Genomic DNA, 24,865 nt, shown 5'->3' with positions numbered 1-24,865 from the left:
GCTTTATTTGAAATATCATTTCCTTTTTTTATCCAATGAGCACAAGAAGACTTGCCACATACAGACATTTTTTATCTACATGGTGAAAGCTTCATTTAATAGCATGTGTAATGAAATGCAGATGAACTTATATACAAGACAACATTTCCTACACTTTACACACATAATCTTTCTACAAAGCAGCAACGATTTTGATGTAAAAGAAAGTTAAATAATTGCCATTGTTAAGTGTTCTGGTAGAGGCCAGCCTAGTGGAATCCACTTGTGTCAAATCTGATTTTACCATACAATTAAACTCCACAGGTTCCAGTGTCGGCAAACACAATCCAGGCATAATACTGCAAAAGCATAATTTAAATAAACACATGGAAGAGAAGGGCGGAGCTTGGCTTGTTTTTTACATACATTGGTAAAATTCTACTGTAATAAAGTCACTTAAGCAGTACACAAATAGTGATCTGAAGTCTTTGCAAGCTGACAGAACTTCATTTTGACCTAATATTTGAGTTTTTTTTCTATTTTGTTTGATTTCTGGCATTATATCAGTATTTGTGTCAACATATGTCAAAATTCATCCTCTAATAAAACTGTTTCTTAATATTTTAATTTAGGTTAATTGGGAGGGAGCATTATAAAAGATACTTAAACAAGAAAACTCTGGTCATCAAAGAAACCATGGGACTGCCTGTATAAATCTGTATATGGTGCTTATTGCTATATTGTGGGTTAAAACACAATCATCAACAATGCCTGTTATTTTTTGTTTAGTAATCTCTTGTATAAAAAAATTGTCATTAAAGTCTTGCTCACGTCTTTAATGAGATTAGCACTATCCACTGGCTTCTGGTCCACTCTACACTGCACCTGCATTTTGTGCACCATAAAATGCCAATGAGATACAGCTATTGGCAATAAAATATTTTGCTTTTTCAACTTATGGTGTGCTGGTGACATTTTTCTATTATTCATAAAATGCAGGCCACACTGTATAGTCTGTGATGTCCCTCAGAGTTCTCTCTGCATATTGCTACACAGGGAACTCCCGTCACATGACTTTGGTGCGTCATGTGATTGTATTGTCCTTCTACCTGCCCCTGAAACAAGCAAACTGCACATTTGTAAAGCACCCTGCCGTGCTTTATAAATGTGTCAGTGTTTTTTTTAATAAAGCAGCTGCAAAGAAGCACTAATGCCATACCACTGATTTTTAAATGGACTCCTCAATAATACATTTGTTGGTTGCCTTCTACATGTTTGGGAATTAAATTGTTTGTCTGGTTGCTGTGTACATTTAGACATCTGCACATAACTTCTGGCCCTCAATAGGTTGTCACATCATGCCTTCCGTAGTCTGTCATTTGTAGACAGAGTTCATCAAATGTCTCAATCCTAGTCTATGTCTCATGTAATCAGAGGGTCAGTAAAGAATTAATAAACAGCAATCATTTTTAAATAGTAATAAGGGATATTTATAGGTAATGCTTTGAATATGGTATACCTTTTGACAAATAAATCATCTTTGAGGATCTTCTATGTTGAGACTGGCCAATGACAGGTTAAGTACTAAACAAATGACATTAATGTAGCCCTAAATCCCAGCTTCAGGTATGTCATTACAACTGCTCTGCTCTCCTGGGCCAGCTTTCCAAATGATTATTAATGTATACTTCTTTTACTTCCATTACTAGTTATATACTCCACACAGCGCAGATTATTATTGTCATTAATTTTCTACTACACACTTTAAGAAAGTCAACTCGACAGTTATTTTCACATGTATGAAGAGATGTGGCAAACATGAGCATAAATAAATGGCCCTTGGGAAATCATTTGTGCCATACTACAAACTTTATGACCCAATGAATAGAAGTTAGGCAGACTATTTTAGGTCCTCTTTGCAAATGTTGTTTACATCCAAATTCTCATAACTATATTCCAGTCAACTGAGATTAGTGCTTTTTATATGTTTCATCAATTCTGTGTGTGTGGATATGCTGAGGCATATGTTTTTTTTTTACGTCAATTGCATTTTAACCACCAATCAGATTGAAAGAATCCTCTTTTAGATTCACTAAGTCATCCACAAATTTACTTAAAAGTGTATGTTAATTTAAAAACTGGTGGAGAAGTACAGAAGGGCCTTGTGGCCATGCTAAAAAATATATGAAACAAAATTGTGACTTTTAAATTCTGACTCTGAGATTAAAAGTCAGAATTCTGTGTTTATAAGTCAGAATTCTGACTTTGAAAGTCAGAATTCCGAGATTAATAGTCAGAGTTTGAAACTCAGAATTCTGACTTTCAAACTCAGAATTCTGACTTTTAAACACAGAATTCTGACTTTTAATCTCAGAGTCCTGACTTTAAAAGTCCAAATTTTGTTTCATATTTTTTTAGCATGACCCCCAAGGCTCTTCCCTACTGGAGGATCTGAACACTTGTTGGATATTTACTGCTATTTGGGGCTCCATGAGAGAGATTTACCTTCACCTCCTGCCCTGCTAACAGAAAAGCAAAAACAGGGACAGAGACAGAAATAAAAATCTTGCAAGGGTTCTAGTTTTCCCTTACTTTACTACAAAAAAAGCATTTTTACTTCTGTCTGTGTTGCTGTTGGAGTATTCCCCTCACGTCCTGTCAGATTAAATGTTTTGAACAGGACGGGAAGTAGGAGAAATCTCTCTAAAGAAGCCCCAGATAGCAATAAAAACCTCACAAGGATTCTAACCCTTCTTCACACCACCTAAAACTAAAACGTTTTTGGTGAACATGTGCTTGAAGTATTTCACTAAATAAGTAAACGTTTGCTTGTCAAATTAAAAGTCTCTAGTCCTTCAGTTCGGGTATTGGTCAATATTTAAACCCTAATACAGAGCGAGTATCAAATGTCCCATGGTTTCTTTGATGAATAAAAAAATATTGCACACTTACCTGGAATTGTATAGCATTTGTTATGAGAGTTAAACTTTGAGAGAGATTTTCAAAGGCAATTGGATTTTTCCCCCCAGACCTTTGTTCATAAAATTGGATTTAGGGAAATATGAAACACAATTTTGCTTCTGATCTTCGTCTTTGAAGCAGACTACAGTTAGCTGAGCCTGTAGAAAACCTATATGACCCACAAACTGGCAGCAAGATGCTAAAATAGTATCAAGCACAGTTTTATTGACAATTGCATTGCTCTGCCTACTTGTTAGGTCTTTATATGTTAAAGGCAGATACAGGGGATTGTGTGCACATTCAATTGCATTAATCTGAAGACTTGGAAGATGTCACCCTGTTTTTAGTTACACTCATATGCAAATATCAGGAGTTCCCATAGATTTATACATGATCTCTGGCTTTTACACATAGCAGATAATCTCATACATCGTTTGGATCATGCAGAATTCCACACAGAACAGATTCATGGTTTCTTATAACAAAAAGAGATTTGCTAACACTAGTAACTAATAATAAGTTTAATGGGGCAAAGTTCTCTAGCAGGCTTTGATTGTGGCAGCGCCACATTAGCTTGACCACAGGATGGTAGGCTGACTCACAATATTGCATTCTCCCCAGTGTAAAATAATAATTGGGTTATTTGGTAGAATAGATTATTTATTTTCTCGTGTACCTATGGTGCTACCCATAACAGCAAATTGTATGTCAGCTGTGTTGAAGAGTAAGTGTTGCTGTATATTACAGTGCACCATTGCTACCAGGGCTGAATTTCACTTTTGACCATGTAAGCCTGAGTTTTAGGGTTTATAGTCTAAAACTTTTTCTTCAGTAAGGACCATCATAAATAACATCAACCTTTACTAGGAAGTATAACAGCATGTTAAAAGACTAACTAATATAGACAAAGTTAGACACTTAGGTAGTGCTTACAGAAACTCTGTTACTGGGTGGGTAGGGGGACAAACTGCTACAGGTATAAAATACATACGCCTAGATGTGCATGCGCATATCTACAGCAGCCTCCCAAACCTTCCTGGCACGGCCATTTCGTAACTTACTGATAGCTGAAGCTTTCCTGCCCCTTTCTACCTATTGTGCATTGCTATGAGTCATTGGGATGAGCCTCCAGGTGCCTGCACTTCCTACCTGTAGCAGATTGCTCACCTTACCTACAATCACTGAATCTACTTAAGGTCCCTACATGATTCAATTATGTAAATCCAGTCCTGATTACTGGCTCATGATACATGAGACTTATTAATGTTTGGAAGTTCTGTATAGATACGGGGGAAAAGGGAAGGGGTAATATCGTGTACAGCTGCTAGAGGTTGGGATAATAAATATTATGTTTTAAAATCATTGTCAATGTGAACTGTCTGTAAACCTGAAATCTGGGTCTTAAGTGCCATTTTAATCTGCATAAAACTACTGAATTTACAAAATGCCTGTATTTTTTATTTTTTTTCCTAGAGTGTGAAATATTCACAATGATTTTTATACAGGGGCATAACAAAGCCCCCAGTATCGGACTATGACACACTAGTGCAAAACAAAACAAAAAAAAAAAGCTAGAAGGAGGAACAATATATCAAGAACTGCCTTCTTCATGTAGTCCTATGACAATCTCTTCCATTTTCAGCACTGGTTTTTTTTGTTGTTTTTGTTTTTATAGAAAATTGTCTATTGTAACTTTTTACAGACCTTCATGATAAAGCATAAAAACAGTGTATTTTATATATATATTTATATATTCATATATTTTATATTTCTTTTTAATGTTCAGTCATTTGACTTCAAAATGTCCTCCTGTCTTCTCTGAGTTGATTGTTTTTCACAGGATTCAGATCCACGTGGGGTATTGGGAATGCCAGCACAACTGATGGAGTATACGAGGCAGGCATCCTGTCCAAGGCAGGAGGATGTTTAGATGGCTAGTTCTGATACTCCCAATAGTTGTTTTTGAGGAAGAATTTTTTTCTAACTCCTGCAGTCTTCCAATTGCTTATTGTTTCAAAAGGGATTTTTCAGAACTCTTCTGTCCAGAAACTTTACCCGGTGGAATGGATTTTGAGGGAAAATGGTTTGTCTTCTCCGTAGTTTGTTTTTGTTTTTTTTGCTGTTTAGAGATCTCTCCCTTTTTGGAATACATTTTATTTTGGAGTCTTAAAAAATGTCTTCATTCGTACTGTTGTTTTGAAATCAATAACACTGTCATATATTTCCAAGACTTTGCTGTCCTAAGGTCCCAAGATCCGCAATATAAATGAACGTTTGGGCCTCTCATTTGCAGCAAAAGGGCTCCAGTGTCAGACTTGTTTGCTGGGTGTTTGTTTAGCTACTGAAAAAGTCATGATACGACTTTGTGGTGGAGAACAGTTCAGCACAGTGGAGCTGAACAGAGTCAGTAGCTGTAGCAGAGTAATGGCAGGAGGCACAGTTTAAGAAGCTCTTCTTCCCAACATGATGATGCTCACACAGGTACATAATGGAGGCCTAAGTTCTCGCACTGCAGTTTCATGTGGTTTCCATGGTAACTAGTGGCGGTCATAGGCAGTGGCAGCAGTGGGAGGTGCGGAGCCCCTGGATGTGGCACTATAATAATAAGGGGAACCTGAAAGTTAACACAGGAGAAGAATGTACTGGTTGGAAGGACAACGAGTGAACAAAAACACTTAAAAATGTGACAGAACAAATAAACTTGATACAAGACACAATGCTTTCTGTTTTAAATAAGTTACAATTCAAAGCTAGTTGTTTAGTTTTTGGGTAGAAAGTGATAAGCCTCTGTGATCTTCTGCTTTGATCTTCTCTTTGCCACTCACAATGACTCAGTCTATCAAACATGTGAGTCAGAACTATTCACTCTAATTGGGAATCTATTAGCACAATCGCCAGGGCAACACTGTGAGCTGCAAGAGAAGATTGTCAGGGTAGTTTGCAGAGGTGGATCTTTTAAAGTTGGACAGTATAGCTTTGCATGCTGTGTTCTAATTTGTAGAGGCACTAGGGGCATTGCTTCTAAATAAGCTAAATATCCACTAGGTTGTCTTTGCACTATCTAAGTGTATGGGCTATAAATTGTGCACAGTCAATCATCTTTATCAATCAAAACAACCCAGTTGGATGTATTTTGCATGTATTTTGCATGATAGTTTTGTATTTTTTAGAGTGGTTGACCCCTTTGCAAACCAGTAAAAATACCACATTTCACATTCTTATGGTTGAGTTTAAAAAACACAAGTGCACTTCTCAAAGGTCATTGAGAGTCCCTAGTATCTTAGCTAACGTTGTTTTACCCTTCAGTGGCCAGTCAGGTTTATTAGGTCATTGGCTTTATTTCCTATAAGTGAAGTAGTTACTCACTTAGTAATGCTGGGTTGCTGAACCTCCATGCTTCATTGTATGTTGTATACTGTGGGTGACTGTAGGGATTTCCTGAAAATTCACTTCCTAGAAAGTCAATATACAAAAAATGATAGATTATTAATCTATGCTGTCTTTATTACATTTTAATAGGCAAATCTTTGTGCCACACACAGTGAAGGTAGACATTTTATGGACTAGACCTCATAGAAATAAACAAAACAAAATAAGAAATAATTTTTGTCCAATAGCAGAAAATGTAAATGGTGTCAAAAAATGGATGCAATTTACTTATAATTGTGGTCTCTGCAAAACAGTGTATTTATAACTGAATAATATACAATATATAGTCAATTTCCCACCTCTGCTCTATTAAACACCTGAACTATAGCAGTTGGTTATCTGGTAGGGTTATTCTAATATGACTAAAGATGCTGCTGTAACAATAAAACTAAAGCTATAAGAATTAAAAAGCTTTCACAGCTAACACATATGGACTTTCCTGCACTTTGATGGAATTTGGGAGAGTTCACATTGTATTAGCATATGTTCCTTATCTGATTACAGCTTGTTTTAAATTACGAGTCAATTTGGTGCAGTGGCCTTCAGAGTTACCAGGATTAAACTGTGTTATAATGGTATCTTAAATATCCCCTTTCTGATAAGCTTCTCTTTTTTGCATACATATACTAATGCACGATTTCTATTACTATTTCTAATTATTTTCAAACCGTATTCTATAGAAGACAATGCTATAATTAAGGTTTACCTGTAAATTGAATCCTCAAAGTAAAATAATTGTTTTAACATTTGGTTAACTAGTAACTAAATAATAAAAGTTTACCAAGAAGATGCAATGGAAGAAATAGGGCTGAATATTGTATGGAATATTTCCATCTTAAACCAGCCATTTTTAAAACTTGCCTTTAGATTTTAGAATGGGATAACAAGAGCATGCATAACAGAGATTTTACAAATCCTTCTGGCAGCTATTGAATATGATGCAATGATGAGTTAGCTATTGGTACTATATCAGACACAGGGAAATGTGCACAGCACTACATGTGTTTATAGGTGTGTGCAGAGGTGGGGGAGCTGACATCGGACACTGGAAGTGTTTATTGATGAGAAGTGAAAGCATGCATACAGGAGGATAATGAGCTTTTGAGCTCAACTGTGACCAAGAGGAACTGAGCTATCTCCTTCCCTGATCACTAATGAAACAAGTGTAATTTCCTCATCAGCATTGAATTTTATTTCCATACTCCCCTATCTGCTCACCGGGCCGCAAGGCCTTTCCAGCAGTTCACTGCACCAATTGGGATTCCCTTTACTCTAAGTTCTACAATAATGTCTCTCGAGAATACCCTTGTATATTAGGGAGTAGAGTGTAAGGGATGAAAAATATGGGCCTGTTCTACATCTTTATGCAATGTCATTTAATGGAGCATTCAGTCTTACTTGTGTTATATATCTGGGAATAAATAAACAGGGGTATTAATGCATTACCTGAGCTGTGCCCAGCAAAACAACCTTCCTCCACTGGAATAAAACACTGTATCTTTCAAAGGCTTTAACTATTTTATATCAGAGTAAGCTACAGTATATAGAAATGCAATGCTATAATTTGCATGCCATGTGTATAAAACCAGTGATCTCTCTTTCAGCAGTACCATATAGTAGTCTTTTTACATTATTCTATAGTTTCATATAGCCCTGCATTTATATTCTGAACTGAGAACGCTTTATGGGTGAAATGATAATGATATTCAATAATAAGCTAATACCATGAAATTGCTACATGTGTTTTTTTGCCTTCGCAAAGTATCAAATGAAGTAAAATAACAAGACTGTCTGTTCCTATACTCTGGAACAAGAAATCCCAAATAAGGATAAGCTCAGACTCAGACCAGGTTTAGTTTAAACCTGAGCTCTGCTGAGCCCAGAAGGAAGCTCCTTTTGCTGCCGCCCAATCAGCTATGTGCAGGAAATTCCCCACCAGCAGCTGCATGTGAGCAAAGAGTTGGGATGCTGTGATATCAAATGTTGCCAAATAAATTGTCAATAATGGCAGCACAAGCATCCCACCCCAGTCCACAGCTGATTACTGATTAGGCAGATGGCCTCAAATTCCTTCCGCGTTTGGAGGTCTCTAATCCTAATGAGTATTGCCAAGAACACTGGAAGTGGAACTTTACTTTGCACAATGTGAACAAAGTAACAGGGTTCACTTAACTGCTGCCCTGCCTGGCTTCAAATCCCCCCCCTTGTCTTGCTTCTCCTCCGGGTTTGGGGGAGCATGTGACTCACTCCCCTTCCTCCTATGCAAATAGGTGTTTAGTTATTGGCTGCTTAGGCACCCAGTGCAGTCACATAGAGACGGTGAGCAGGGAGTCCTTAGCACTGAGATGATTTGAAGTTTCAATGAGGTCTTACGCTAGGCTTCAACTATTTGTTTACAGATGAAGAAAGTCGTGGTGGGGGGTGAAAGGAAGTTGAAAATGTGAAGTTAGGGAGGTAGGGCAGCAGTTGGGTGAACCTGTTGCTTTGTAAAGCACAGTTGCACTTTAAAGAATAAGAGCAGATGAGAAAACAAAAGTCCCATAGATATACAAGCTATTCTAAAGAGGATCTCTAATTGGTGGGACAGAGAGCCTGTGTTGGAAATGATCTACTCTTATATTTCCTTAGATAATAAAAATGTCAGATTTTGTTGAAAATAAAAGCATATCTGACTGGATGCCGCTAACTCACAACACTGCCTTCTGCATGATACCCTCAGTTCTTATAAGAGTCCCATATATAGTGAATATGCAAAGTACGTAGTTTGAAGGCTCATATCCATGCAGAAAACTATACAGGTAGACATCATAGAAAACTATACAGTTAGACATCACAGAATAACATGTTATAAGTTCACTCTCATTCCTGAAAAAAAGCATTAGTAAGTGAAGGTAAGCTTATTTTCCCCATACAGTAGCACAAAGCATTAGAATTAGGATATTTGAAGACAGAAAACACAACAGATAGATATGCACTATGTGCTAGACTCACCACTCCCAGTCCTGCAGTGAAACAGACAAGGCTTAGAGCTGGACAGACATGAGCAGCACTCCACAGACTGGACCGAATGATGGACCGAAACGTTGGTGCCTGTCAATGCAGTGATAATGAGATGCCTCTTTCCTGCCAGTAACCTGTGGAGTGCTGCATACTGTGTGTGGTCAGACTCTAAGCTTATCTAACTAGTGATATGTAGGTAAATGGAAGAGTCTGTACTAAGTGAAGGTATCTGACTGCTATTAGTAAAACTTCTCTTTGGTATCTCTTGTATCTCTTCTGCCAAACAGTTCCTTTTAGATAAAGGATCACTGAATTCTGCCCTCTGATCAAAAATATATCTAAAAAGCTACAGTATATAAAATTGTTAGTGCTATCACTTTACATACTGAGGATATATACAGTACTGTACATATTCTAGTTTTATTACACACAGTTCATAACACAATAATGCAAATGCTGCCTATAGCAACCACTTAGGTCTTCGCAGTCATTTTCATACTCCAGACTGAGTTAATTGGTTGGTTTAGATAACTTCCTAGTGTGATCTAAATCCTTATTCATACTGTCCTCCAAACTATCATTTTGAATAAGTACATAAAAGTATAACCACCTGTATCTATGCACCACATTATAGTGTGTTCCCTGCATTTGTGAATGGTGATATAGCTACTATGTACTAATACTGATGTATATGTCACTTCTGAGAATAAGACTGAAATTTATAAATAACATATCCTCTAAAATAAAACAATAACTCACCAGGTACCATTCCAGCAAGGGTTGAGGTTGGGTAGCTGCCTTGTCCTGTAGGAGGAACATGAGGAGGGTAACCAGGAAGGGTTGTACTTGTCATGTCTCGACCTAAAAGTAAAGAAATACTTTTTTACTATTGGTATGAAAAATGGCTGTTTACATTGAACAAACATACTGTATGTATGATTAATTCCTGTAAAATAAAATCTTGTTTTGAAAAAATATTCTAAATATGTTAAAGGAAAACATGGTCCTGATTTCCAGGGGACTAAGCCCCACCAACTGCCATTCCTTTTTTTCAATGTGGCAGCCCTTACTGGTCAATTGACTTATCTTATTTGACAGAAGATGGCAGTGGTAGGACTTAGCCCTATAGTAACAAAAGTCAGGTTCCTAGTAGCAAAGAGAAACTAGTTTAAGGCCCCGTTCACATTGAGCGATTTATTGCGCGGTAATTCCAGTGATATCGCGGCTATTTACCGCGCGATATCGCTCTTCAATGCATCTCAATGGGGCAAAGGATCCTGCTGTCGCGGGTCGTGTGTCGCTACAGCAGGACCCTTTTTGGAGTGGATTTTGCCACGATTCTCGCTTGCTCAATGCAAGCATTTGCGCGATATCGTTCGACAAATCGCGCGATATCGCGCAAAATGCAAATCGGGCGACAAACGCGCGATTTGCGAACCGCTCAATGTGAACTGGGCCTTAGAGAAATACAGAGAAAAGGGTTTACCCCACTCTTTGGCAACATTACTTTTAAATCTTTAAAATACCATAAGCATGGTTGTTAACCGTATTTCCTATTATAAAGATGACCACTAAATGTAGGAACTACAATTTTTATATGTGAAATTTAAAAGAGAAGGGAAACATTACTTTCAAGTGAAGGTTGCAACAATACATAATTAAAAATGTATACTTGCTTAAATACATTAGAGTTCCCCTTTAACAAGGATACTTTCAGATCTGTCCTGTTCATCTCTTTTATGTCACGTTACTAGTATGGAAGAGCACCTTTTACACACATTGAATACTCTTCCAGTCTTGCTTTGTCTCATTCACACATACATCACATCTGCTCCATCAGCCTATTATAAGTAAATAAATGGTCAAACCCCAAGGCTCCATGCTTTCTTTGGATGACCTCAAAATATGCATATCACATCCAAAGTCTTTTTGCTACACAAACTATAGGTAGTACAGGATCAATCACCCAAAAGTACTTAGTATGTGCTTTTTCTCATTGTACTCCTGCCCAGTGCCGAGCAGGTAGCTGCTGGGTCTAGACATGTGACAGCACAGTGGACAAAATCCAAGGATGTGAATTAAAAGTCCTGATTTGATAGATTTCTTTTAACATTAGTTTAGGATGTGTTATACTGTATATATCACTGCATAGAGATCCATATTTGATTGCACAAATATTCCACACCATAATGTGTGTTTTTCATAACTATATTTTGAGACAAATGTCACTTTAAATTGTAACTTTCTGTGTCCTGACATATACAGTATATGTTTTAAAAGGCTGAATTTAAAGACTATTGGCCAGATCAAGTGTTTGAATCCCCATTTGCCAATATGTCTGCTGAATCATATATGAAACTTGCAATTAAGAGATCACCTTTTATATATGCAAAATCACAAGGACTTTTAATACAGTCCAAAAGAAATGTAGGATACTTCTATTAACTGTTACTGAAAGAACATAAGAGGAACATGCTGATTTTAGTATTTTACATGGTGCACAGACTTGATTCTAATTACTATTACACCCCTGCTAGTGCAACCTTTCTCAGCCCTCCTTGTTCTTTTAATTTTTGCAACATAGTTGATCAGACCAGCAAAGGTTGGATATGAACAGAGAGTGTTTAAATAAGTCAGATTAAGTAAAATGGATTCAGTTCCCTTAACAACATTATTTGGCACATTGTGTCACAAGCGTATTATGGGATCTAAATTCTAAGCCATGTGGATATAAAGAAAATAGAATACCTCCAATTTCAAGCGTTAAAATGAATCTCTACCCCTTACGTTGGGGTGAATTGAGGCAGAGTTTGATCCCCATCCAGGTCGTAATTGCTTCATGTGGTACCAACTAGGAGATATTAGGCACCCAGAGTTCTGCTGTAACATAAACCTTGTGGTCCCCCTCTCTGGATTACATTCTCAGTATTTTGCTGAGAGAACTAACGAGGAAGCTGGTGAATACCAGCATTATGATGTCACAGGAACCTTACTAAATTTGTAGTGGATGCCGATAAAGCACTCCAAAGATTGGCTGTCACGGTAGCACTGTGGGTAAGGAGATTATTCTCTGTATGTACAGATGATCATCACATCCTAACTCTATTCTTTTAAAAACTTAAAACTAAAGGGGAAAAGTCTAACTCTAGGCTTTAAAATTATATTATGGGCAGTTTCTTTACAGATATTTGGAGGTTCCTACATAAATGGCCAAAATCAAAAAAATGTTTCAACAGCCTAGGAAAGGTATCCCTCTACCACTCACGCCAACCAACCGCTAAGGGGAAATGTTATTGTCTTTTAAGACAACGCATATTGTAAGACAAGATAGGGTTCTGTTGGTCCTTATGTAAACAAGGAATTTGAGCTGTGATCGTTAATGAGCAGATATGATTATTAAGTAACTGGGCCTCTTTGGCAAGCTATTTTCCATGAATCATAAAAACTTGTTATTTGAGTATGCAGTTGATTTATGCATGAGGGTAAGTTTGGTACCTGCTATGAGTGGCTGGCTGCCGAACTGCCCGTAGGGAGGGCCATGGTGGGTGAAGGAGCTGTACGCAGGTGTGGACGCATCAACCGTGAGGGCCATCTGAAAAGGCTGAAGATCAGCCAGCCCCGAGCTGGCCAGTGAAGAGGGAGTGAAGGGAGTAAGGGAAGCTTCATGAGGCTCTTGCTTTACATAAAGGTGAGAGGAGAAACTCTCTGTGAGGAAGAAGGAAATGGATGGACGGAGGACAGACAGACACAGGGTGGAACACAGAAAGAGAAAAAAAATATATGTATAAATGTAAATGGAATGATATAAAACAAAAGAAAAAAAGGTTTAAATTAAGTAAAAAATGATTCCCTAATCCTTTTGGCACCTTGTTATTTCTCCTCTTTTCTACGCTCTGTGACTGATCATGTACCACAGCCATGCATTCTAGGGTCCATGTCACACTGGCAAGCTATCACCAGCAGCAGACTAACCAAGGTGCAACTGACACATTCTCTAATGGGCGTCTACCCTCACTGGCTGAAACGCTGCAGAACCTCACTTGCTAGTGAGGCAGTAGCAACTTAAATAGCTGTCTCTTTGGTTAGGCCAGCAAGGGAACATTGCCATAGGAGAAGGTATGTGATCTTTTAGTGATCCTGGCACTGGTGAGTTTCTACAGCGTCAGAATCACTAGCGTCCCTAACTCATACAAAACCCTTACAACTGAAACAACAAGCATTTATTCAATGGTATGTTTATGTTTTGACAGAAGGAGCCCTGGACTCTATATAAAAAACTTAATGAAAACTATGTTAACATGAGATTTTTTGGGGGATTTTTAAGTGATATTGTTTATGCACTACAATTTATGGAAAGTGTTAGGCATTAATAAGCAGGAGTCTGTATTGGGAGGATTAAAGCATAATTTGAGTTGCAGTGTCAGTAAGTAACTCATGACTCAAGATTTTGCAATAGTAAAATGTGCATAAGACCTTTGACCTTGTGCTGCTCTTCCAGGGTGTCCAGAATATCCTATTAACCAGTGATGGATGTATACCCATCAAAGGCTTGACTAACTTATTCAAACCAAACCAGATCTTGTGTGCCCTTTCTATTAGGGGCTTAGCCTGTGACCCTTCAAATAGTTTATCTTAAAAGGAAACTTATAGATACATAGATTGATGGGCAAATTGTCTACAGAAATCTATTGACTATAAAATGAAGAATAGCCAAGAATTACACTCTCATCTCCTACTGTATAAACATGTTCTGACAGAACCGACAGCCTGTGCCTGCTTATTAAGATAAAGGGGAAAGAGCAGTAACTCCTAGCAACAGATTACATTAATCTTTTATTGTCGTAGTTGATGTAAATTAATGAAAGGTGATTGGATAATCTGATGGTTTACTGCATAATGATTATTTAATAATCTAGGGAAAACAGCATTGACATGTAGTTAGCCATAGCATCCAATTAGCTTTAATTAGTCTAACTTCTTTGTGTTGCTTAATGTTGATCTCTGATTGGCTGCTGTGCATTTCTGCCAGTACCTGGTCTCCCAACTGTGTCACAGTGCTAGTCAGATTTGTAACACCAGATCATATTCTCAATATCCGCAATCTTTAACCACAAGATTAAATATAAAACCATGAGATTGACCAACACAGCTTCTCAGATTACTGGAAAGTGCTGTCAATGACCCTTGTTCTGTATTCATCCATACAGATTTAGTCATTGCCACCCGCCTGTGATAAATGCCTTGCTCTAGAATGCTGAAGTAGTCATCCTGTAGGTTCCATCAGTACAATTGATTCTCCCTTGAAATATAACAAATGGATTCTGCAGGACAGAGAAGACACCAAGAGCTCTTTAACAAGGCAGTTGAATTTACCAAATTATATTATTATGTTATTTCATGCTGGCAGCTCTTATTGAATCTGCACATTTTAAATTATTTTGTCAAATAAAACGATTGAAGTTCGAAAAATTATTCTGGAGCAGGCAAAGCACAAAAAAAAAAAAACAGCAAACGTGAAAGAGGCATTGGCAGCATTGGCTTTAACGAGAGCCTCTAGTCCGAGCATATAGTATCTTTGCGTTCAGGATAGTTAATTAGATTATCCACTAATAGCGAAAAAAATGAAAACATCTCTCACCTTGACAAAACTCTCTCACCTTGACAAAACTATCTGGGACGCCTGTACGTCCCTTCCCTATAATAATCACTTCATGAATCATTCATCTTTAATAGATTATGCAAATAGAAGGACATAAAATCAACAATGATCAATAACGCCAGGCATTTAATTACTCGTAAAAAAAAAGAAAAACATTTTAAGATTAAGCATGATCTGCAACCTTTTTTGCCTAATGACACCATTATTCCAAAAACTGGAGCATAGCCTAAGTGCAGCAAAATAAGATCCCCCCCCCCCTCTCCTTTCTTAAGCTTTAATCTGTCCTTTAAAATGTTTACCTTCATTACTGTGGGTAAACAGCACTGAGTGCTAATGAGTGTTTCTACGCTTTTCTATTCACTGATTGAAATCCTGCATGCGGATGAACATGTTAGTGTTAAGGTACCACCTGGGAGTGTCATGCTGAGCCTGCAATGAAAGTTTCCCACACTTGGACTGAGAATGGGTCAGGCATAGGCACCTTGATGACATTGAGAGGAAATAAGAGAACACCCTGACAACGGTAGTTCATAGCATATAAAGGTGGATTCAGTCAAATTTTTTTTTTTTTCATTCATTTACCTTGGCTTTACATAGCAAAGAGAGCATCTTGCTAGTGCACATCTGCTTTTTGAAAGGAAGCGGCACAGCTTAAATATACAGTGAATCATGACCTTGGGTAATTCACCTTACCCTTCTTATCAGTGGATCATGACCTACTGCTGAACTGTAGCACATAATAATACCCTGTTTCCTGCCTTGATGGAAAGGTCAGCTTCAAAAACACACATGGCAATGAAATATCAAAAACATTTTGTGCCATCCTGGCAAAACTGAAATAATCTGACCACAAACATACATCTATGCTGCTAAGATTTTCTTTCTGACCTACACAGATAACCAGCAGGCAGACAAATATACTAATTTGCATATTAGCAGGCTTTACTGTTTTCATGTTAAATGTAGATCTTTCTTTAGATTCCAGCCTTTGAGAGTTTGAGATGCTGCTGTAAGACTGGTTAGAATCCATGATTTCCTTCAGAAAAGGCTTCCTAAAACAAAAAGTATTTACATGTCTTATCACAAATCCCACAAATAGGGGTTTTCTCCCCTTATTTAGGGACAGCAGATGAAGCTGTACAACTCGTTCTTTTTTGCCCCTTGGCTCTGTGTGTGGCTTCACCCACTTCTCTAAAATAAGGAATAAACCCTCTTTTTTTTATTTGTACTTAAAGTGAGACATGCTTATATCTTCTGTTTAGGATGGCTTTACTATGTTTAACACAGGACAATAAAATTGGAATAGGTCTAAGGATTTTGTTTACCACATTTAGATATCTACATCTAACCGGCTAGATAATTTGACACATGTTTAGGGCAACAGAGATATCCATTGAAACATACATGAAAATAAAGTTGCCTTGGCAATCATTCGGAGGTGGTTACTACGTAGTACATAGCTTCACCATCTTTACTAAGCTAAGAGAACATTTGATTGATTGTGAATATTCTCTGCTTCTTCTGAATCAACATCATTATCCTATCATTGTTCTTCAAACTATAAATGTCAGTGGGGTAGATACAATTAAAGGAGAACAGAGCCAGCAACAGAGCTGCGTCATACTGGTTCTAAGACTGAGAGATCATGTAACCGCTGATTGCTCGGCTCTTGGTGTCTTCTCCCAGCATAGAGCAGTGACTATTGGTCAAAGGGATTCCCCCTCCCCTCTCCTTTCATCCAGCACTCTTTGCAGGGACTGACAAGGGGGTGGGGGGTGAAGGACCAGTCCTGGCTCTAGAGAGACAGAGTCAGCTGTCAATCAGACAGTCAAGTGGATCCTGACAATATTGTCCGAATCCTTCCTGGCTGAAGCACGGCTCTGCGCTGCCAGCAGATAGTGGGCAGTAGCTGATGTTGGGGCAGAGGAATAAATTAGTAAATGTATTTCTGAGACCCAAAAGATGAGTAAAGCCGAAAATAAGCCTAAATAAGCTGAAGGTAGAATTGTGGTAATTTCCTTGCAACTGTAAACTGAGTATTGTATTGAAAGTGACGCACTAAAAATAAGTCATTTAACATATTCCAAAAAAATGAGGGGAAAGCAAGTTTAAATACAATATATACAAATATAGGTATATTGCAAATGCAGCTAGATGCAATCAAACAATTTGTTACAAATGAACTGCATGAAGTCTAAGCTAGTCAGATTTTAACTTTGTATCTATATTTACCAGATCATTTCAGGACCAGTTAACATTTTTTTCTATTTTGCTTTTCTACTGCATTCTTCTAGTTTAAAGAGAGAGGGGCATTTTATCAGTTGGACCAATTATTCAGAAAATGCAATCCTATGAATTAACTAAGAAATAAGGAGTACCTGTTCAGTCTACACTATAGATACTTATACTGTAAATGTGTGATAAGTAAACTTTAAAGGGACCCAAGTTTTTTTCACTATATTTTTTTGGATATACATGTGATAGTGCAGGTTAAATGTTTTATAATCCTTGTTTGACCATTTCACAGACTTTTTCTGTTTCATAGTGCTGCACAGTGTTTTTGCCTTATTGTTCATCTTTTTTGGTCAGGTCTGACTCAAAACACCATGAACTCCCTACATGCTGGCCAAAGAGGCTCAGTGACTGCAATGAAAACCTCCCTCTAGTGGCTAACTTACACATCTTTATATTTAATACAATATTAAAAATATAGACCACCAAGCAAGTGAAAATGTGAAAGTCACATCAAAATTTAGGGGAAACATTACTTTTTAGTGTGCCAAATTATTGACAGCTGATTTGGCTATTGCAAAGTACACAGCTAATCTGTTTCCTGGCAGGAGGTGTGTATTGCTTGAGCCCTAGCTGACTACTGGAGCTTATAAAGTGAAGTATTTCAACTCTACTTTGTCATCTTTTTTGAACATGGCTGTATATTTTCCATTGAAGGCTTACAGAATCAACATGGTGCACCAGTGTGTCTGGGTCTGCATGTTTAATCATAGTTGCTGCCAGTTTTTTTAAAGAATTATTAGAGTAGAATTCCCATTTAGCTAGCAGTGACATTCACACTGGTTCACATGTTGCCAAATATGCAGCATAAAACTGATAGGTTGTATTTAAATAAAACTCAGCTTACCTGTTACCACTGGGTAGGTCTGAGGTCCTGACACGTTGCTACCAAGGTCTGCGTTACCAGAGGCTGATAAACTAGATTTGACTTCATCCAGGCCAGGAGTTAGTGCTGGAAGGGAGTATTCATTTGCCTGGTTGTAAGGAAGGAATAAGGTAAGACTTGGTGAACATCTTAGGATATAATAACAGCACGCACTAGTAGCTAAAACTAATGAACCGTTTTCATGTATGCATTGTAACTTTTTATACCTATTCTTAAAGCCTCTACATGGCACACAATAGCGAAGGAAGCCCTGAAATTTGGTCTTAACCAACTGCTAATCATTTAATGTCCAAAGCAAAAAAATTAAATATACAGTATAAAGATTAATCAGATGTCAAATGTTGACCAGTGTTCCTAGCACATGGAAATATGTGTATCATCTGACTTCAGCAAAGGATTTAAACATAGTTGGAAGTCTTCAACTGATTCAGTACACAACATATAAATGATATCAGTGTGGAGTTCTGTAACTTGATAAAAGTATTTTATATGAATATCAGTTTTAGAAAAACTAGTGGTAAATCGGGTATGGCTTCTGTAGCAGTTGCAGGTGCAAACTTACAGGTTTGCTTGGTGATACAAATAGGAAATATAAAAAAAAAATCACCTGTCGTCCTAAATCACCAACATTTGATTTTTTTGAATGATGTGCTTCATTAAATACAAAGGAAGGACCACTCCCCCATCACCCTGGTCTCTTCTCCTCTTCCTGTGCAGTGGGGTATGAAATTGGGGAGTGGGCCAGAGCACATGGCCAACAGAAGGGTGGGAGGGGGAGTCATTGAATTTGAAAGGGTGTTCTGTCCAAAACAATCTAGTAATTGCCTTCTTATTATGGTTTTCTCAGGGAGCAGACCTTGCTCTCTACAGCTGTCTTTTCAGTGGGATAATAAACAGGGGGACCCAAAAAAGGGAGAAAAAAAAAACTCTGTCTGATTAATATTACATTAAATTAAAACTGATTTTCTGCTCTTTCTAGCCCCGTTTTCTCCATCCACACCCCCACCTCTATGTCTGGACGCCACAGCCTAGTCATTTCCAATTCCTTTTCGTATTGATCTTCCTGTTGAAATCAGTTTCGTAATTAGCTGCAAATTAGGCCTTCTACTGGGGGTGAAGCTGCCCCCTGATTTATCACCGTAGTAATTCGCTGTGATCGGAGAGAAATTAAAATGAACTCAATTAGGCTTTAGATTTGCTTTATGGCCCCTGCTTTAAGTTTCAGGGGGAAAAAATGACTGCGCTGGCGTTTAATAGTCTAATGAAAGTAAATAAAGGTTATCCATTGTAATAAACTCAGGGACTCTGGGAGAAGAAAAAAATCTACTCTCAGACAGGGCTTCTCTTCATTTCATGTTTTATAGTTTGGGGCATTTTCTAAAGATGTTTTTTCCCATTTCATGTTCTATTAAGATAAACAACCTTTAGGATGAAACTGAAGATCAGGGTGGTTGTGGAGGGAGATAAACAGCAAATATACTTATGAGCAGTTTTTATGGTTACTTCTATTTCAGTAACATATCAGAGGATTCCAGAGCCACAGAGTATTGCCACCACATAGTGTCCCGCTTACACCAGGCCCTGACTAATACAAGAAGGCATAAACCGAAAAAGAGTTTCTACTGGTAAGAATCACTGGTGTGTTGGATCTGTTGTGCACAAATCAGTACGTGAAACAAATGTGAAGGATAATTGTCTCTTGCTAGGTAGACTCTCCACAGCTTGGAAGGAGAACACACAAAAAAAGCACCGCTCCTCCACAGCCCAGGAAAGGAATCTGGTGCTTTCCACTGGGAACACATCCTCGCTTCAATACGAGCTGCATACCAGATTCAGCTATATAGTTTATTGAAGATTGTACCTGTACCTCATCACTGGAGTGGACTTTGGGCGGGACACCAGTGATGTGGTACAAGATTCAATAAACTATCCCTGCGGAATCCAGTGTATGGTTAGCTTTTCTTCTGTTTGTATGTGCTCCACAGCTGGGAGTTATGTTGAAGATTCAGCAACAATCTATATCTATGAAGGCAAGCAGATGCCTACCAGTAAACCTTTTGGGGGGAACATCTATTGAGAATGTTAAAAAAATATACTATAATTGCTATTGTTCCATTCAAAGATAAGGCAGTTTGATAATTAAAAGCCCTCCTCACCTCTCCATTGCCAAAGATTCTGTTTCTGTGTACAGGTGCTGAAGGTGCTGATTTTTGGGAACTCCAAGTCTTCATATAAAAGGAAAACAACAATATCTCAGAGCAACTAATCAAAAATCAGCTTTCCTCATTCTGTCAGCTAAGTTTCCATAGCTTAGTGCGCACCAATACCTTTTGCCCAATATTTATTAAAAAACCCAAGCATATATTTGTGGAATCATCCATGTCACTTCTTTGTTTCTAGTTACCTGTTCAGATTTAATGTGTTCCGAAGTTTGAAACACATCTGGATAGGATGGACGTTCAAAAACTCGATCTAATGCTTCCAACTGTTGCTGGGTAAAGTTGTCTGCACGTAAATGTTTCCGTAAGCTCTCCACACTACTCTGAGAATCTCCATTTGGCCCGGAACCATCAGATCCATCTGTATGAAGAAAAAAGAGCACCGCAGTCAGGAAAGTCTTATCCTATTGCACAGCAATTCTATATAAAAGTAACTTCAAAGCCATACAGCTAAGTACATAATTAAAATACATAGGTGCACTATATTACCAAATCTAACTAAAATTTATAACACTGTCCAGCCATTTGAGTTCTGCTATGCAGGAATTATGGGAAATTAATTTAAGGATTTTAGTCATCTATACTAGTAGTATTTAAAAAATACACCTAATACACCTCATTGATTGAATGCACAATTGGACTATTTGCCTTCTGATATCAAAACCACTCCATTCATTATTCTTATTTGGGTTGAATGAAACTTCCTCTGGGACCCTGGTAAGAAAATCTTCTTTAGCACTGCTGTGTCTGCCTAAAAAAACAGCGTTTCAGCTAAGCTGCTTGTATCATCTGCCTGTTAGTCGTCCATATATTTCTATGGAAAAGTCACTAGAGGGTGCAAAGCACAGAAATTGTGTATCTAGAAAGGTTTTCTTTGGAAAATTTTGAACAGTTGTAAGCTAATTATGCAAGTGTCTGAGCAAGTGATCAAACCCTATCCTAAATCAGGATAGCTGCTTTGGGTGGGTTGATTTTTAAAGATTGTTTTTCTACCATATGCCTACATAGTGGAGAATGTTATTATTACTTGGGTTTATCCAGTTTATTACCCAAGGATATATTGATATAACTGTGGCTTGATATACAAAAAGCAATCTTTCCTACCATCTTTATATAAGGCAGTTTCTACTGCTTGTATTAAGCACGTCAAGCTACTAGGCCAGATCTAGGATTTTTCCTAGTGCGGTTGTCTGTTGCAAACTTGGAATACAATGCCTGCACAATATGGGAATATGTCTTGCAGAGTATTAGCTTTTGCAGTATAAATTTCATCTGCTGGGCTAGCCCTCTCCCAGTTTTTTCCATTGGGAATAATGCTGAAGATTATATTAAGGCCGATAAATCTTATTCTTTGCAGGTGATTGTGGGATATGATATAATCAATATTACATTATATACCATGGAGCAGTATCCTTCATAAGCTAACGTAAAATATCAGATATTGATCAGAGGAAGTCCACAGCATTTTGCCTGACCCTGTAACAAAGCATCATGTTCATTTACGCTAGATGAAATGGTCCTTACTTTTTTATTCCATTATAAAATATTTAGCCATTGAAGTACAAATCATAATGTAGCCTTTTTGTTATGTAATATCTTGTTCTGATCTAATTGTCTATTAACATATTCTGATATCATGATTCAATAAAAGGTTCCATATACCTAGATACTTATGGATGTATTGCCTAAAGCTGATCTCCAGGCAGACATACAAAAACACTTCTTTTTCATTGTTTGATCACACCTTGGGAGAAGGTTGGTGACCAAGCTGTATTGCTTAACATGAGAGGAGAAAAGTGTGGTCACTGACCTGGCTGTGCTGCATGGCAGGGTTGATTGGATCACACAATTAGCTTAATACAATTGCAAAGAACTGAGCTGTTTGCCTGGAGTTCTGATTTAAAGTGCACCTGTAGTTTCGGAGCACATTATATGCAACAAGAAGGAAAGTATAGAAAATAAACATTTTACGCTTTTAGGGTTTTATAGCAACCTTGGAAAGGTTAGTGTGCATTGCTGTCTTCTCTGTCCGGATATGCAAATCGCTTTGCTGTCAAGACACATACTTATTTCTGGGGCAGTGACTCAAGGTTTTAATGCAAGGCAAAGCTGATATAGCTTGTAACATACGAGTATATAAACTTGGAAAGAATATTTCAATGAAAATTGGAAGACATTTTACATTTTGCCTTGTATAAATGGATGTATATTAATAAATGTTGGTAATAACTTGATGTGCCTTTGGGTGGAAATGATGACAAAATGATGACAACTTGTCTTTATGACTGAAAGCAAGCTATAAGATCTCACTAGGTATAAGCCAGTTCCTATAAAACACTAAAAAACAAATCCCGATAGGTCATCTTACGCTTATTCCAAGCCCACATAAAAAGCAAACACAAAATTCAGGCTTATATTAAGCAATATACTCCATACAAGAATGCCTGTTTGGTGCGGACCAAATCAATTTTAAATAAGTCCCATATAAGTGCTGAAAATGGCATCGGTATCCTACACACTTGGGTTAAAGAGAAGTGCCCTTTGGAAAGGCAGAGTCATCCGCTAACACACATCAGTTTTAACACACATGTAAAAGTAAAAGATCAGCTTTTAAAAGAGCCATGACCCAATAGAAAGACGCCTGATCCTGTATATGTGTGTGTGTGTGTGCCTTGATTACTCTCACAGAGCTGTCCTCCCTCCTCTGCTTTATTTATGCAGGGGGCCTTTTCAGATCTCGACAAATCTGTCAGTCTAAATTTGCGAGAGATTATGGTGCTCCCTCTCTTGCACAGGGAGCGATGATATATGATATGTGCTAGCCCTATTGATTGCCTGATCTGGTGGCAGAGGGCCGGCGAAATGAACTTGAAATGAACATCATGCCTCAACTCATTGTGCGTATAATACACTACTTAATCCCACATTTTTCTGCTGCTGTGGAATTCAATTGATCAATCATGTTCCACTGATAGTGCTCTTTTAGGGGTTATTGCTGCTCGGCACGTCATACAGTTATTTATTTATTTTACCCATCGTGGACCTGGTGATTGGAACCTGCTTTAAAGAGGGAACATAAAAAGGTAATGCTAGGGAGAAGGGTAGGGGAGCAGGAAAAGAGAGACACAGGGTAATTAACCTTGTGAAGACAGGATGGTTACAGTGCATGCTGTCCTATATATGGCCATTATTTATAGAACTAGTTATGCTGTTGTGTCTTATTCATAAGACATGTAAAGCCTTTTCTAATAACACACTGCAATGGATTGTGCTGTACAGGATCCAATCAAAGAGTTTTTATAACTCTGACAGGAAAGACAAGAACACTTTATTGGGATATAGACAAGGATCTGGAGGAACCTACCTTTCTTTGTGGCGCAGTAAAAACCTCTTTTACATCCTAAGCATACCTACTTGCCTCATTTATGTTTCTGCTTTTAGTGTGAATGCTGTACAGCTGTTTTTATTGGTACTCCCTTGAATGATTATTGATGTAACATAGAAAATTAGTAACACAGCAGGTAGGGTTATATAAAGACGCATGTCCATCCAGTTCAACCTATGTACATGAGTGTGTGTGCGTGTGTCTGTATATGGTATACTAATAGTTCCCATATTCTCATGCCAGGTATAACTATTGCCTTTGCTATACTCATGCCAGGTATAACTATTGCCTTTGCTATACTACTCATGCCAGGTATAACTATTGCCTTTGCTATACTACTCATGCCAGGTATAACTATTGCCTTTGCTATACTACTCATGCCAGGTATAACTATTCTCTATGCTATACGCATGGCAGATATAACTATTACCTTTGCTATACTACTCATGCCAGGTATAATCACTGTCTTTGCTATACTCATGCCAGATACAACTATTGCCTTTGCTATACTACTCATGCCAGGTATTACTATTCTCTTTGCTATACTGATGCCAGGTATAACTATTGCCTTTGCTATACTACTCATGCCAGATATAATCACTGTCTTTGCTATACTCATGCCAGATACAACTATTGCCTTTGCTATACTACTAATGCCAGGTTTAACTATTGTCTTCGCCATACTACTCATGCCAGGTATAACTATTCTCTTTGCTATACTCATTACATATATAACTATTGCATTTGCTATACTACTCATGCCAGGTATAACCATGATCTTTGCTATACTCATACCAGGTATAACAATTGTCTTTACTATACGTTTTTCAGGTATAACCATTGTCTTTGCTTTATTCATGCCAAGCATAACAATTGCCTTACCTATACCCATGCCATCTATAACCATTGTCTTTGCTATATTCATGCCAGGCATAACCATTCATTGCTATACTCCTGCTATGTATGACTTTGGTCTTTGCTATATTCATGCCAGATGTATACATAGCTATCAGTATAACCATTGTCTTTGCTATAGCCCAAGATGTTAAATTTGC

General features: G+C 37.8%; 1 protein-coding gene across 21 annotated transcripts in view; it reads right to left on the bottom strand.

Annotated features, from left to right (window-relative positions):
- Positions 1–4,392: 4,392 nt before the first annotated feature.
- Positions 4,393–24,865, bottom strand: part of PAX2 (paired box 2) — a 65,879-nt gene continuing 45,406 nt past the window's right edge. For 4 of the 21 annotated variants that reach the window (XM_018562508.1, XM_018562512.1, XM_018562518.1 and 1 more), the window contains 7 exons: positions 20,611–20,786; positions 18,168–18,294; positions 12,865–13,074; positions 10,129–10,230; positions 9,361–9,459; positions 6,307–6,393; positions 4,393–5,535 (listed from right to left, as the gene is read on the bottom strand). In XM_018562508.1, the coding sequence (XP_018418010.1) occupies positions 5,414–5,535; positions 6,307–6,393; positions 9,361–9,459; positions 10,129–10,230; positions 12,865–13,074; positions 18,168–18,294; positions 20,611–20,786 (923 nt within the window). In that variant the 3' untranslated portion in view covers positions 4,393–5,413. Of the gene's footprint in view, positions 5,555–6,306; positions 6,403–9,360; positions 9,460–10,128; positions 10,231–12,864; positions 13,075–18,167; positions 18,295–20,610; positions 20,787–24,865 lie in introns of all 21 variants that reach the window. The other 17 variants (XM_018562524.1, XM_018562527.1, XM_018562530.1 and 14 more) reach the window with 8 other exon arrangements.

Source organism: Nanorana parkeri, unplaced genomic scaffold (genome assembly GCF_000935625.1).
Source record: "Nanorana parkeri isolate BGI_ZX_2015 unplaced genomic scaffold, ASM93562v1 scaffold581, whole genome shotgun sequence".
In the NCBI taxonomy this organism is placed as follows: domain Eukaryota; kingdom Metazoa; phylum Chordata; class Amphibia; order Anura; family Dicroglossidae; genus Nanorana; species Nanorana parkeri.
Note: the sequence above shows the minus strand (reverse complement) of the source record. Positions and strands in the feature narration are given on the sequence as shown.